We start from the raw sequence: 17,557 nt of genomic DNA on the forward strand, positions 1-17,557 counted from the left end.
ATCATTCCTCCAAATATTAGAAACAAAATCAATTCATCTGAGATACAAACACTTACTAAACAAGAAGTTATAATGCTGATATCTTTGAAGACAATTTCATTGATATGTAAAAATGTTGAGGAAGCTCTGAAAGATGATCTTAAGAAATGAAAATAATCATACGTGAGTATAGTCAAGTAAGAATTAGTACTGATGTGCCGACTGTATAACAAAATCCCTGCAGCGTGAGATTAACCGTAAAACGTTTCTCCTCTAATTTATACCTGCAGCTATACAATCACACGGTAGTATGAGTTTTGAAAGTGAGAGCTCGATTAAGTCACGTTGAGTACTCAGGTTTTTCCCTATATTTCGATTAACTGTTGTTAATTATCTGCATTAGAATTTTTATTTTTTTTATTTTTTTTTTTCGAATGAAGGAAGTTAATTAACTTTCAAATAAGTCAATTCCGAATAGATCAATAAAATTGTTAAGTAAACGATTTTCCTATAAAACTTTCATTATGACGTCATAGGTTCATCTAATACTTAAAGACGTATTTAAATTATAAGTTTATAGAATGTACAGATTTATTAGATTCAATATCTGTTGTTGCAGATTATCTAGTGGTGTTTTACTGAGGTTTACACTGGGTACCTTAATCAGTGACGACGTAGACTACAATTTATAGTCATCTGTCTTTTACTAAACTGACTTCATTAAAATTTGATATATAGATTAATTACAAAGACAATTTAACTTACTGACAGTTACAAAGAGATAATGTAGTTAAAAATCGTCATCAAGTAAATATTGTATGTGACACGTATAAGGATGTACACAGAGATATATAGTGTGATTAATTCTCCGAATGTATCACTAATTAATTTAAAGAAACAGTTTTCAGTGGTGGCTCGTAGCTAAAATTAATGGAGATGTTGCTCCAGAAAATTTTTTCTGGTTCTTTTTAAGGCCATGGGTTAAAGTTTTCTGTAAAATAAAAGAATCGAAAAAAATGAATCAAATAGAATATCTGGAAACAGGTTAATAATATAATTCTACACTTTATCATATTCAAGAATATGATAAACGGTTTTTAAGCACACGGAGAGTAAAAAAATAAAAAGTACCTTCCACCAGCACGCCAAGGTCGGCACTGTGGAGCGACAGTTCTATCTGTCCCTCACAGCCTCGCGTGCAGCTTTCTATGTGCATATGTGCACAACAGCCAAACACTACGCCGCTGGAACTGTGAAGCGTACAGTTTCATACAAAGATTTTTGTATCTTTTTCATAAACTGGGGATGGCTACTGACATAAAGCTTAAGGATTATATATTGTATAAGTATATAGAAAGAATTAATGAAAAAAGGTCTCATTATATTAAATATTAACATTAATATGAAGTGGAAATAATTCCACAGTGCCTTTACGCAAGCCGCCAATGATTAGTTTTGGACTAGGTGACCGGTTTACCATTTAATTTGTCGTCTGCCCCAGTTATTATGAGATCACCGTGTGAGATTCCTCAACAAAAAAAGTTATTAAAATCAGTTCATTTAGTAAAAAGCAAACCTTGAACATAGAAATATAGGCACAAGTACACATATATAGTATATTCATATGTATATATATATATATATATATATATATATATATATATATATATATACTGATGACAGTTAAAAAATAAATAATATATTTATTACATAGAAATTCAGTTCCAAAGTTTTTTTCATAAACAAGCAAATTTTTTCTCCAGTTTTTTGAATTTTATCAGAAATGATTTATGTATTTTTCCAGAAATATAAAACGAAATATTATATTATTCTTTATTAGTGTATGATTATGAATAAGAAGAATATAATGGAAAATAATTAAAGCAAATATCTGTGATGTGTTTTTCATATTTAAAATAAACAGGAATTAAAGTAATTCAACTGGACGCCTACCTGGCCATTCTCCTAATAAACTCGACCTTGTTTTAAAAATATTAAAAGAGAAAATTAAAATTGTCACTAGTACTTTTTATAATAAAAAAAAACCAAAAAAAACGGTGGTTAGGTATGAACAATAAAGCATATCTAAAAGAAAATAAAAGGATATGCTTTTTTTTGTAGACATGCAAAACGTATTGTTGATATTTTGCATGAAAGAAGATTAAATTTTTTATATTAAACATATTTGAAACAATTTTTAATAAAACATTAAACTTTTGAATTACTAAAACAAAACATTTTCCAGACCTTTCAGCTTAGTCAAGCCAAGACAAAATCGCAATTATTTGTTTATTATTACTTAATTCTCTTAATATTGTTCGGAGTTTAACAAAAAGGTAATTAAACTGAACTTAGGAATATAGAGAAAACGCATTAAAAAGTTTAAAGATAATAAACAAAAAGTCTAAATTGTGTCCTCAGAAATAAGGTACAATTAGCATTGTTAATGAAGTGGGTGTCCCCAGGAATTATAAAATAATAAAAGCGATGTAAAAAAATGTGAAAGTACAATAAAGATCACTGTGGGAGAGAAAGAAAGTTTTGCAGGAGAAACTGGTCAAAGACAAGGTAGTGTACTTTATTATTTCTTATGAATAAGGTTCACAAGTATGCAAAGACAGGAAAAAACAAGGGGAAAAGTAATTGTTTATGGATTTTTTTTTTAGCAAAAAGGAAGTTGTAGTCGAAAACCATCTTATGCTTCTGTAAAATAAATAAATAACTTAATTAGCGGGAACGAAAATCGGCTAAGAGAAAAAACGAATTAGTGTTGATAACAGATTATGAAAGAAAGGCAAATGACTGCAAATACGAAGAGAAATTTTGGATATCTTTTAGGTATTTAGAATTTGCCAGCCTCCGTGGCGTGAGTGGTAGAGTCTCGGCCTTTCATTCGGAGGTCCCAGTCAGGCAAGGCATTTAAAAGGTATTTAGATGTAAAATTTCTAGACATGAAAAGTAAACAGAAAAATTTAGATATAATCCAGATTACAACCCGAATTTATCGGAATATTTGATGTTTATAACTAATGAAGAACGGCCACTGTAGAATTATAACTTTTCAGAGATATAATATTTACATCCTAATGTGCAGCTCAAAGCTGTTGGAATTTATCCAAACGTAAATTTTTAACCATATTCATAAAACTTCAAATCGTTTAAAAACGAATTAGAACAAAACTATTAAATACTTTTTCATATTTTGAACGGCGTTGTTTTACTCGCCTGGGTTTTTGTAAATTTAATTTTTCAGAATGTACAGTATATTATAATTAAAACTACAAAATACAAAAACTATAGACTGTCCTTGTTCGTAGATTTAAACGTATTTAAACATACATTATCTTATGATTCAAAGACTTAACGATATTTCATATAAGCAATGTGAGAATTAGGATGACCCTACCACCTTGTTTTTTCGTCCACTCGTGAATGAATTGACAAAAATATATGAGCAGATCAAAGTATGATCATGGGAGAACACAAAAAATTAGAGACAGCTTCTAGTAGCAAACGGTTTTATTCTGGCGTAATTTATATATCATCTCTTAGTACGGCGAACATTATATGTGGACAAATAGTTTAAATGCTGATCGTTAGTTTGTAGCAGAATTCTTCAATTCAACGCTTAAGTGAAGCATCTAATTAGAAAGGAGTGACAGACTAATGTAACTATCGGAAGTAAAGGATTTGCTGTTTTGTTCTATTGTTGCAGGTACCGATTGGAAATCCCGTTGAAGTTCTTATAGGATCCTTTTCTTTGATTGATTTATCTTAATTAAAACTATCATTGTTAATCATACATGCAAATATTTTATGTATGATGTTTATAATTATAAGTTTATTGTATAAATTAGGTTAACCACATTTTTTGACGAGTCATCAATTTTGTAAACAGTCCTTGTTACAATACTATAAGAAATGTATGTAACAATAAATAATTATAATTATTATTTACGTTCTACCTACTTTGAGGCGATGAGTTTCAATTGTGAAACTGGTTAGGGTAAATAGGTTTATTTATAACTAGCTTAGATGGATTAATAATGATTGGTTTCATGAAAAAAAGAAACGGCTACCGTTATGGCCAATGGTTGAATTCCGTAGGGATGTTCGTGGTCTTGCGTTGGGCATCACCTCCATAAGGTTATAGTTAGATAACTGAAACAAAATTTTTAACCTTTTAAATAAAGATTTTATATTTTTGTAAGGAAATTACAAACCACAAACCAAAAACAATAAAACACCTTGCATAATTTTATTTTTAAAAACCATTTTCTAAAATTTAATGAAATAAAATTGTATGAATGAATTATCTTGTGTTGTGTAACAACACCAGAGATATCTAAATATTTGTTATATAGACAATATTGGTGATTAATTTATATTTCGCTTCAATTTTATAAACGTGAAGTTGATCATAGATTTAATAAATTGATACCGGAATCACTAAATTTAATAAGGAATGTCGGTCATTGATAAAAAGTGTGGTAAAACCCAGACAAGGTTTATTGTGTAACAACTATATGACGGATACAGACTTGTATTTTGTAACCGACTATAGTACTATTAGTACGAGTATTTTTATTATTATTATTACTAATACTACTAGTACAAACAGTACTAGTAGTTCGTTGTATAAACAGTAATAGTTCATTGTCAACTTTCTTTTCTTTAATATTTGCATCTTTTGTTTAAAATAAGTGCTGACAGTTACATTTAAACTAAGATCATATCTATTACTAATATATGCGCTGGAGGTGATACATATTTTAAAATAATATAACGTTTAGTATGCCTAAGTTAATTTTTATAACCATAAATTACACCCATAACTATTACTAAAAAATAAAAAAAATATAGAACAATTAATAAATTGAATTTTAGTTTTTAACATTTGGGGTGAATCATATAAAAATATATTTTTATTTTTTTATAGTTTTAAAGTTTATTTAAAATCGGTTACATTTCTAAAAAAAGCTTGAGTAAATTGGATCACAATCGCAATCACATGATAAGGAATTCCCAGCGAAATTCCTAAAAAATTACACACTAGTATTACAAAGAACTTTTGTGACAAACAACACATACACTAAGTAATTATTAACAATATTTAACATCTAAGAGTACAACAAGTGAAAGCAAAATAAAACAAGTTATAAAGAGAAAGAAAAACAATGAAAAGAAAAAGAAAAGAATATGCAATAAATTTGAAAAAAAAGAATTGAAGAAAAAATACACAGCACTCACACTTAAAACACCACTAAGGTAAAGAACATATTCAATCTTCAATCTTCTAATGCCATTCGTTGTCTAGGAGGTTCACGGCTAAGTGATTCACGTGATATATTCGTGTATTTCACTGTCTTCACTGTATTTCACTGCAAACCAAGGTGCTTTTATTTAACATCGCAAGTTTATTTCAAAACCGCTGTAAGATTTTGATATCGAACTTGCTCACAGTATCCCAAAGTTGGATGCCATCGATTCGAATCGACTTTAAAATTGTAGAGTATATCAGCACAGCAGCTTATTAGATAAAAATAATCGAGAACCTCTACCCAATAACCAGAATATTTCCTTTAAATTTATTTCAAGTTTCCTTCTCTTCTCTCTCTTATATGAACTTTCCATGTTAGTCGACGGTTGAGGTGTAGACCTAAAATTTTAATTTTATTAAAAAAGAAGACTTTCACGATGTTTTAAGTCAGATAATTTTTTTTAAAGACCCCACCACTCTTGATGACAAAAGTATAGATGTATGTTCCTAATGAGACTGCATTTAAATACAAGTTTTTTTTTATAAAAATAGACAAAATACTCCAAACTCCTAACTAGTGTTTATAACAAAATACAAATCCGTATTTTTTTATCAACTTCAAGAAAAAACCTGATGTGGACACCACATGACTTTCTTGTACGCCTATTAAATTGCATGTACACATTTTTTTTTTTTTAAATCAAAAGTGCATAAAATTTTTTTTCATTAATAACTTCTGATGTTGTATCATATATATATATATATATATATATATATATATATATATATATATATATTATTGTTACTCGTATTAGTGAATTATTATTTATCGTAATTTTTTTTTTACCATCAGAGCCTAATAATTATTAATAAATCAATATATTTAAATTAGAAAAAAGTTAAAAAAAGAAGATGAAGTTGGATTTGAAATGATGTGCCTTCCCTTTGTAAGATCCAAATATTTCATTTGTTAAAATTTTATTTGACTATAATTCTGGAAACAATGAAAATAAATACCACTTATGGTATATTGTTGAAAAGCTCTCCTTGAGGGCTTATTACTACAGTTAAGAAAATTTCAAAATCCAATTTTTTTGGATTTTGGGCTTTTTTGGACACTTTTGGTCCAAACTATAAAAAAATTAAAATAAAAAATGCATATACTACAAATAATAAATTAATAAAATATAATAATAATAATTATGTTAAGATATCATATAATAATGCTGCTAATCGTGATAAGCAAGATGGTATATAATTTGGGTTGTGAAGATTGTAACATGATGTATATTGGTACGACCAATCGTAAATTCTCTATACGTGCAAAAGAACACATGGATAGTATAAAAAACAATAAAACTGAAAATTCTAACTTCGCTAAACATGTATTGGAAAAAGGTCATACATACAACCCAAATATTTTTATGAAATTTTTAGACATATCTTATAATTATTATGATACATCTAATTTAGAAAAATATCACATTTATAGTAAACAAAAAAATCTAATTAATGAGAAAAAAGTTTAAAAAAATAATTTATTTGAATTATTATCTCTTTATATCTATATTTACGGCGTTTTTAAACAATTGATCATTTAAAAAAAAAAAAAAATTGTAATATTAAATTAATATTAATATATTAAATAAATATATAATAATATAATGCATTATATAATTAATATATTTAAATTTTATTAACATTTTTTTTTTTTATTATTATATTATAATAATATTCTTCGAATAGTATTTCATTTGAATTATTATATGTACATTAAGGGCGTCTTTATTATCATTCGTACAACGTGGTCCCCGTTGATTTTCATTTTATTCCACCACATTACACTGTACAATTCAATCAGTATACTGATTGAAATGTACAGTGTACTAGCAATCCATCATGACTGGTTAAAATTTTAACTTTTTAACTTTATTTTATTATGATTTTTTAATCTCCTGACGATGGTATAAGGACTGGAAAGATCACGAGAATTTCAAAATTAATTGCTGGTAAGGTGGATTTATACCTTTTAATAGTATTTAATAATTTTTTTGATAGTTATTTTACGGGTAATAATATAAAATTTATTAAATAATTGAATTAAAGAAGCGGTATATAAGTATGGCTTTCTAAATGTTTTTATAATACCAATATACGCGAACAAAAATTCATATCCTTATTGAAACTATTTTATGGAAAGAATTCGTATTTTTTCATTCATTATACTTATTAATAAACACTGGTGTCAAATGATATCGTAAAAGTATGAGCCATAACAATGTATAGCTCATGTTTTTTTTTTTTACTCATGAACTTTATATACTCTTTCATTTAACAGAAAACTTCATTTACGACTTGCAATTTCAGTAATGCTGAATTGTATATAAATAGGCCAAAGAGCGGTACTATAATCAATTTATCCTTCAGGGACAATGTTTCTAAGTTAATAATTAAAAAAAAGAAGAATTACATTAGTTCAAAGTTAATCATTAGTTCTTATGATTATTATTATTACTAGTACTACTACTACAACTATTATTATTATTATTAACAAAAGTTTATCAATAATTATTTGTTAATAACTTTTGTAAAATTTCTATTAGCATCATAAATAGATATCTCTAAGAAAAGGAAAATTAAATAATTTAACCTTCACCACACTATATATATATATATATATATTTTTTTTTTTTTTTACTTTTTAATTCCGAAATTAGTATAATTTTTATCATCAATCATTTACATTGAATAGCTCTTCTTTATTCTATAATTGTTACGAGGGTGAACTAGTTGTAATCGGTAAAAAAATGAATTATAATTAACAGCACTCAAATGTATATTATTACTAGAATACCATTTTTTTTTCTTAATTCAGAGGGTACTGTATCAACAAGCTATGGTAATTACGACCCAAAAACAAAACGTAGGTTTGAGAAGTAAGCTAAAATTTCATACAAATTAACTTTCGATAAAATTATAACGTAAAATATCAATTTTTTCCGATAAAATTAGACTACTTATTTTTTTAAAAATCGGCATCAATAGTTTTCAATGGACTTCATAATCTGCTTATATATACTAGCTTCTATTATTATACTTTGAAGGTTATTCTGAATAAATAATATCAAACGTGAAATGTATATAGATATATGGATACGACACCCTTTGTTTTCTGGCATTTTGTTTTTTCTAGAACGTTGCTATTTGGAAAGGATAAGATAGTAAAAATCTAAAAAATTCCACCTGTCTAAGGTAAAAGAGGTCATTGAAAATTATATTTGTAAAAATCAGAAGAAAATTTTTTCCACGTTGCTGTATAATTTTTTTATAATTAGTTTTTGAATCGGTTTATATTGTGTACCTTTATTTATGAGTAAATTTATATATCATTTGTTTACTGTCATAGCAAGTAAATAATAAACAATATAAATATTGCACATTAGTATAGTATACTTTAACCGATATTTTTATTTTAAAGCCCCCCCCCCCCAAAAAAAATGTTAAAGAATTGCATATGATTTTAAAATTAATTTGGATAATTATTTTAAAATCTTGCAATATAGACTTCAGAAGTTATGAGTGTTTAAAAGAATGATTCTGTACAAATATAACAAAAAAAAATTAATTTCTTTAAATCTTAAGTTAAGTCCAGCATCTAGGTAGTATTCCCTTGAGAGGAATTCATTACTCCTCTGATATTGTCGGACAATATTCTCCCTAAATCGGAGTTGATCATCATTTCGTTTATTTGTATTTTGTTGCCAATCATTTAATCGCTTTTTGGTTTGATATAATTCTTCTGATCTTCATTTGTGTACACGTTCTCTAGTTTTCATATTTTCTCTCTCTTTACACTCATCATCCTCTCTTAATATTTTTATTTTTTCCATGGCCTTAAAGTTTTCTTTTTATTTATATTTATCATCTTCTCTTAATGTTTTATTTCTTTCTTTGTTTAACATTTTCTTCCGGTTTATTTTTATTTTTTTTTTGCTTTGCAACATTTTATTAATTTCTTTTTAATTTAAATATATTGATTTATTAAACTGTGATTTTAAAAAACTTTTACAATAAATGATAATTCAATAACAATAAAAAAAAATCAGAAGTTATTAGTGAAATAGCATTTATGTGCTTTTAAAAAATGTGTAATGTAATTTAATAGGCGTACAAGGAAGTCATGTGGGGTCCACATCAGATTTTTTTAACATTAAGTTTCTACGGTTTCTCATATTTTATGACACCTAAGTAACTTTTTATTGATTAAATAATTCAGTGTAGAATGTTTATCTTTGTCAAGAGATATTTACTGATTTAAAGTTAAAAATAATTTTCATACTTAAGTATTAATGTGTTTAATTTTAAGTTCTTTGTAATTTCCATGAAGTTCAGGAAAATTTTGCCAGCTTTTTTTTATGTAATAAATATTAATTAGTACATGTTAATTTAGGTGGCTTCTAAATCTCAATTTTTATTTAGAATTAAAAATTCGCTATTTATATTTATTTTTATTTCTTTGTTTTAGGAGTATCAACCTACTGCTTAATATCAGTACAACCGGTTTCACCTCAGAGAAAACATTACCGGCATCATAATAATTATCAGCCTTCCAGAACAAGAAGACAAGGTCAGTGCAATTTTATAAATTAAACAATACTGTTGCGTTGTCTTAGTCTTAATAATTTAAAACTATTAAATCGTTAGTTGATTTCAAAATAGTTGAAATTTACTAATAGTAATAATTAATAATGTTCATAATAACGCAATCAAAAGATTCTTAGAGCATTCTTAAAATTTTTTTCACTTAATTAAAAATATTTCATATTATACAGGAAATCAAAGACGGTTTTACACAACGGCCATACAAATTCCAGAAGATTACTTTCAGGTGTTGGGACATAGAATAATTTACGTCAACATTATTATAATTTTACTAGAAAAAAAGATAAACAAAAAAATTTTAACTAAATTTTTTAAAACGTACTTTTCTTCAAAAATAAATAAATAAAAACAAAACAAATTCGTTTTAAAAAGTAAAATTTAGATTTTTTTTAAAGAAAATTACTTTAAAAAAATTGTGTATTTATGCACGACTAAAATGAAAATCGTTAGTTAAATTTGATTAAATCCAGTGAACTGGAGGTATGGTGGTAATTGATGATGGTATTGGTGATAACTTGAGAATAACTTATCTAATTTGCATATTTAACGTTAATTAGACAAGGTTAGCGTGAGAAGCTAGTGTAGGTTATGTTTGGTACCCTCGCTTCGCTCGCTAACCTGGACTAATTAACAGTAATGTTTTGATTTTTTAAATAATAAATTTATTAAAAAAATCTCCACTCGCGCTACAGCCGGCCTCCGTGGCGCGTGTGATAGCGTCTCGGCCTTTTAATAATTTAGTAATTACTGCTTATAGACGAGTTATTATTTTAATATGTAAAATATATTAATATGGAGAATATGAAAATGACTGGTATATTTAATAAATGGTTATATATTTATTAAATTCTTCATCACTGGAGGCGATTAATCAAATTCACCGGTAATTATGCATAATCACCGGCTTAATCAAATTTACCGTACATAATGGTATTTAAAAATATATCAGATGATAAATTTTACAAGGTAAATTTACACTAATCATATTAAAATTACTTCAACAACCACCTGACTATTCATACTTGACTGACAGTCAAAAACAATCTGATCGATAGTTATATGTTATCGATTCAGCTCTCTTTCTCAAGATTTTCCCTTGTATTGTATACAGATAAATTCATGTGTATATAAAATACACAAATATATGAAATTAACAATGGAATATTGTATTGTCATCCGACTTACGTTGCTGTGAAATATTTCCCCACTGTATGATCTCGAAAAATTAATTTAATTAAGGTTGCAAGATTTGAGGACACCAATTGAACCATTATAAGTTAAATAAAAACATCTAAAAAATAAGTAAAACAAAATTCTATGTTAAATGCGTAATTAATTGCCCCAAATTTTGAAACTCTAAACTGTTTTTCTTAGTTTTTATTATGGTTGTGGAAAAACAATGCTTTATATACACTATTTTATTATGTAGGGAAGAATAGGGGATAAAAAAAAAATAAATATGATAAAGAGTATGAAAAAAATTATTAGTAGGTAATGAATGCACAGAAAAATTACATAATGGGGACTATTACTGAGCGTTGCAAAGGCTCTATGTAATGCGAGAACATGAATTATTTCTTACAATAATTTTTCAAATTATTTTCGTCAATATTTACACGAAAATAAGAAACACAGCTGGTAAATATCATTACGTGATCACAAATGTTACACTGAGCAATTATGATATACTGTTCGAGTAAAAAAAATATCTTTCTACTATATATAAAACTGGAAGAATCTTTTAATGGGACCGCTAGAAGAACAATAACAAAAAAAAATAGATGCATTTAGCAAAACTTAAAACTTGATAAACTTAAAACTTGAAACAATAAAACAAATGCAGTTGGATCAAATCGAAAATTACTTTTCCTTCTAACTAACTTTACAAAAAGGAGGATCAAATTTCAACCCTAAGTAAATTTTTATTTATATGAATGATCAAGTATTAATCTATATGAATAAATAAACCTTTTTACGTGCATATATTTTTTATTATATAAACGAATTTCCTTTGAATAGTAGTAATCTAATCCTGTAGTAATCTTTTTCATAACTTGTGAAACTAATTTAAACTAAAAATTGAGTAGTTGACTAATCGAAGATAGTATTACTTTTTTTTTATGTTCATGCGGTTAAAATTTACGAATTGATGCAAAGCGTAAAATATTAAGAAAATTAGTATGAAAACTTAAGTTATAAAAATAATAAACATCACAATATTTCACAGAACTTTGGTAGCAGGCTCTTTTTAGATTGTTTGTTTATATTGGGTTTTCTTGTATATGCCTTTTGCCTCTTTGAGTTACTTGCAACAATTATTTTTCAAATGGGCTAGTTTGCTTTGTAGAAGTATATTTTAAATAAAAGAATAAAACCGATTTAAAATACAGCAAGAATAATTAGAAATAATAATAATAATAGTTTTCAATTACTTTTCAGTATCAGATTTTTGAAATCGGGGCAAAATTAAGAGTGTTGGTAGTTGTTTTCAATTTCGTGTCGACTTAAAAAATAAAAATAATTGAAAAATTTTTTTTTTTTCAGTTTACCTTATGTAAAGTCGGAAAACAAGGAAGTATTTACCGTTTCCAAAAAAAAAGTTAAATCTAAAACTAATTGTTTAATTCAAAATAGTAATTTAATTATTTATTTGAATACAAATTTAATTCAATAACAATCTATTACATTTTTAAAGCCTTTTAAAGTTTGTTAAAGAGTATATATACACATAATTAGGTTTGGATGGAATAAATAACAAACAGAACTGAAATCTGATAAAAGTGAAAGATTACAAAACATTCAGTCTTATTAAAGCTCATTCGAATTTTGATTGACACATACACGATTAAAAAAAAACTTAAATATTAATTTGAAAAGAGAGATTTTTATTTTGAACCAGAAATATCTTTAAAGCGATAATGTATAATATTTGCAATAAAATATAGGAAGAAAGTTACTGTAATTAGGAAAGATATTTATATTATTAATACAACTAATTCACTTAAATTAAACCAGATTTACAAGATTATAATTAATGTACCAGAAATAAGTGTAAATAGGAAATATTTAAATTATAAAATAAAAAATAAAATAATTTCTAAATAGTTTTAACATAAATACAAGTTTGTTTATCTTGCAATTAATAGAGAAAATATTTTATTTGAAATCTGAAGGGAGCAAGACAAGGTAACATTAACTCTTCCGTTTTATTTTTACTCGGTAATATATAGCCTGTACAACAACATTACTTTCACTAGTCTTAGCTATCACTTATTCCCGTGCACTAACTTTTTTTTTATCACACAAAAGAATCGTACATAAATATATATATTTACATAAATATGCATAGTCGTACACATTTAACGCTAACGAATAGTAAATGAAATTCTTAAAACGCCATGAGAAAGAAAACTATAACGGAGAATGTAATTGGCAAACAATTGCTTTTTTTTCTCTCAATTATTTATTTAAATTAATTTATATCACGTGAAAACAGGTACTTGCTTCTTTATGTAATAAATGGGAAAAGTATATATATATATGAACACATTTTTTTAATATATATATTAATATATATTGAAACATAAACATTGAGGATCTTCAACAAAGGATCCAAAATAGATTTCAACAAATTTAGAATACTCCCGGAATTTTTGAACGGTTAAGACATCTCTCTAAAAAAGACTGGAGACTCGTGCATTAGAATTTCTAATGGTGGACTCTTTGAATAACTGTTATAATTTTTAACAATTGTTAATTGTTTAATTAAAAAAATAAAATACACCTAATATTCTACAACAATTAACGTAAGATTATCACAGATAGTTGTTTTATTTATTTAATTAGTAGATCTAATATTGTGTGAAAATTATTACTTAATTTGATCAATCTACAATACCAGAATTAACAATAAATAAAAACAATTAATATTTAATCGAATTGAATGTAAAGTGAAGGACATGAAAATAGACACAAAATTACAACATCAATTTTCTGCCATAACTCGGCTATATGTTACGCGATTTTAAAAAATAAAATGCCGTTTTATTCAAAATAAAAGGGTTAATATTTTAGAATATCATAAATTTTGATAAAACTAATATTTATAGAGATATAACGAATTGGAAAATAAAAATGACTCCCATTTTGTAATTTGCGATGGTATTTAAGTCCTGATTTTTTGCTAGTTTTAAAAATTTATTACAAAGACGCTTACGAAATATTAATTTGATCCTGTATCCGTACTTGAGATACAAATTTTTATATAAAAATAACAAAATGGCGGACAGTGGGAGAACGAAGGAGAAATTTTTTGTTTAGTTTTACAAGTAGAATCCGAAAAAATATAGCCAGCCCACCATTTTAGAAAAGAACCTGTATATATAGATATGTATCAACCGAATTAAGACTTAGACAATCTTTCGAATCCACAGTCCTAGAAAACTGAAAACTCAGTGACTGAATTAACTAATAAGCAAATAAAGTTGATTCATTATTATTTAAATCCACACCAAAGTAGAAATTTTTATTTTAATTAATAAATAATGATCGTCTTTAATTATAATCTTCTACATGTTGATAAAAAGGAATTAAACATAACATTAATAAATTAAAGCAAATAGAATTTAAAAAAAAAAAGAAGAAAAACTGTAGGTAGTAAAAAATATTGTTTGAAGGTATAAAAATCGACCTCCGATTTTCTTTTCATTTTAACAATATATTTTCTATTGAGTAAAAGATATCAAAAGATTTTAAGAACTGGTCGAATTGTTATTTTTATTTACTAACATTCTAACTGCATATTAATTGATATATATATATATATATATATATATATATATATATATATATCCCGAATTTATAATAATCTTAAATTTAATAATATATAAAATTACGTAAGCATAAAAATCTAATTGCCCTACTTTGTTAAATAACCTCAAACGCATTCCAACAATTAATCAGCGTGACTAGTGAATTTCAACCAAACTTCATTTCTAGTTAGAATTGTTATTTATAAACTGCTAAAGATCTTAGTGAATCAGAATTTTGTTCTGACGTTTGGTTTTGTTTATGAATTTCTAATTCTTAAATAATTAAATTATATTTATCAGTTTCATTATTTATATACTACAATAATAATGAAATAAAAAACTACACATCAACAAAAAATTAATATTCTATAACATTATAATGATTATGTTGTAATTTTATAATAATTCTGAACCGGCAAGAAAGTAATTTCGGTTTTGTATTATGAAATAAAGCTCAATTTTTTTATCCAAAAATAAACTTTAATCAATTATATATTTTCAATTCTATTCTGTAATATTTTACCATCTTTCTAGCAACTTCATGATTCCGCGCTCATAGAAATTCTTGTCCTTGTCAGCAAAATACTGAACCAAGTGTGACATAGCCGACCAGGCTGGTCTAGTAATTAACTCAGCATAAATCATTTATTTAACAGCTGATTTTCGAAGACAAAGCTTCTGTGATTCAAATCCTAGTAAAAGTTAATTCCTTTTATATGGATTTGAATTTTGGTCCATGTATACAAGTGTAATTTGATGGTTGGAGTTAAATTAACTACACGTCTCAGGAATGGTCGGCCTGAGCCTGTGCAAGACTACACTTCATTTACATGTCATCCTCATCTCAGTGGACCGAGGTGGGGTTGCTATTATTTATTAGTTGAACAGACTGCAATGTACACATTAGGAAAATAAAATAAAAAATGCGATTTCAGGTCATCATAATTAGTGAAAATCGTTCCATATAAAAAGAATTTTGAAAAATTCGAAATATCTTGTAATCTGATGGTGCAAGATCAGGGAATGAGACTTCACTTCCCACTAGCACCAGTAATTTTCCATGAGTTACCAAAGATATGTGAGGCCGTGCATAGTCATGGTGGAACACGATTCCTTTCCGATTTCCTAATTTTGACAAATTGCTTCCTCCAGTTTCATTTGATGTTGACAGTTAACATCTAAATTGATCATTTAGTTCCTTGAAAACAGCTAAAAATACACATCCTATAAAGCAGTTACTTTTATAAGGATTTGAATACTAGATCGTAGATACCGGTGTTTGTTGGTGGTTGGATTTCAATTAACTATACATCTTAGGAATGGTTGACTTGAGACTACAAGACTAAACTTCATTTACGTTCGTACATATGATCCTCATTCATCCTCTTCAGTAATACCTTACGGTGGTTCCGGAGGCTAAACAGAAAAAGAAAAAATGCTGAAAATTCACAACTTTGTAATCCCACCAAATTGAGAGCATGATTTTTTAAAAAAATATAATTCAGCTTTCGATGTGGCTTTCGTAAGTGGTAGTCACCTGCGTTTTCTTACGAAAAAATAAATTTTACATATCTTTCTGAGCCTCGACAGTTTTTTTGCCTTTACAGAAATAAAAAAGTAAAATATAAAGAAAATATTTGGTTTTGCACTCCATGTTAAAATTGACCATAAAATAAAGGCTGTAAACGAAATTAAGCTCTATTTGCTCCTAAATAATGTTAAAAGTGACAGCTATCAAATGCAAAAAAAAAAAATTCATAATATTGACAGAAGTCCTTTAAAACAAGCATAAAGCTCATTTGTGAAAACGGAAATTACTTTTTTGCCAATTCCAGTAAATGCAGAATTGTGGTATATTTTATTGCTCGAATTCAATTAAAAAGATTTTGCATCTATAAAAGTTTGTAAAACCATGGTAAAAACGGAAGTTCTTTCACAACAAATTCATAAGAGTTAATACTTAAAAGACTGTAAAATTTTTCAGAAATAAAGTTTTTTTATTCAGTGCAGTAATAAGGATTCTAACACTTCACAAAGTAATTCTCTTTGCTTGATATGTAAGTAAATTAGGATTGTACTGAAATGTTAGCAAATATAAAGCCTTCATAAAATATTCTATTATCGTAAATAAAATAGAAGTATATCGAAATAAGACTGGTCATTGACTATAATATTCTGTAATAAAATTTTAATTAAGATCTACTTAAACATGTGTTCATATTACATATCGGTCTAAATAACTTCTTTTACTTTATATACATATATTAATATGTATGAAACTTTTAACTTTAAGTAATTAAATTTATAAAATTACAAATAAGGAAGTAAATAATGGGTATTTAACGACTATTAATAATTCAAATGTATCGTAAATATTATATTAAATTAAACTTTACAACATTAAAATATTTCTGATATAAAAATGAAAAAAAAATTCATATGAAATTTCTTAATGCACCTAAAAAAAATATTTATTTATTTATTTTTTTTATTTATTATTTTTAAGGAGCACTAAAAACAGAATAAAATATTAACGAGGAAATACATACGATTAGTTAGTTTAACTGTACCATCAAATCCAGTTCAGTGAAAGTGGCATTACTGATGGGAACAAAAAGTAATGTTCAGAGTTGTAATGGTAAAACACAATAAACTTCTCTGTGTGTCCCAATTTTGACAGAACAGTTGGTAATAACTAAAAGGCTGCTTAAGCAATAAAATAAATATATTTCATCTGCTCTTAAAAAAGAAGAAGAAAAAAGCATCAAGTCATATATGCTTACTCCATGTTAAAAAAAGACAGTCATTGATTATTAAGAGTTAAAACATAAAAATTGTGGTACAT

General features: G+C 26.3%; 1 protein-coding gene across 1 annotated transcript in view; it reads left to right on the forward strand.

The window, feature by feature from the left end:
* The window catches only part of LOC142325689 (uncharacterized), an 80,956-nt gene that overhangs the window by 2,365 nt on the left and 61,034 nt on the right, over positions 1-17,557 (forward strand). The window contains exon 2 of the mRNA XM_075367721.1: positions 9,765-9,866. Within this exon, the coding sequence (XP_075223836.1) occupies positions 9,765-9,866 (102 nt within the window). The remainder of the gene's footprint in view (positions 1-9,764; positions 9,867-17,557) is intronic.

Source organism: Lycorma delicatula, chromosome 5 (assembly GCF_047948215.1).
Source record: "Lycorma delicatula isolate Av1 chromosome 5, ASM4794821v1, whole genome shotgun sequence".
Lineage (NCBI taxonomy): Eukaryota > Metazoa > Arthropoda > Insecta > Hemiptera > Fulgoridae > Lycorma > Lycorma delicatula.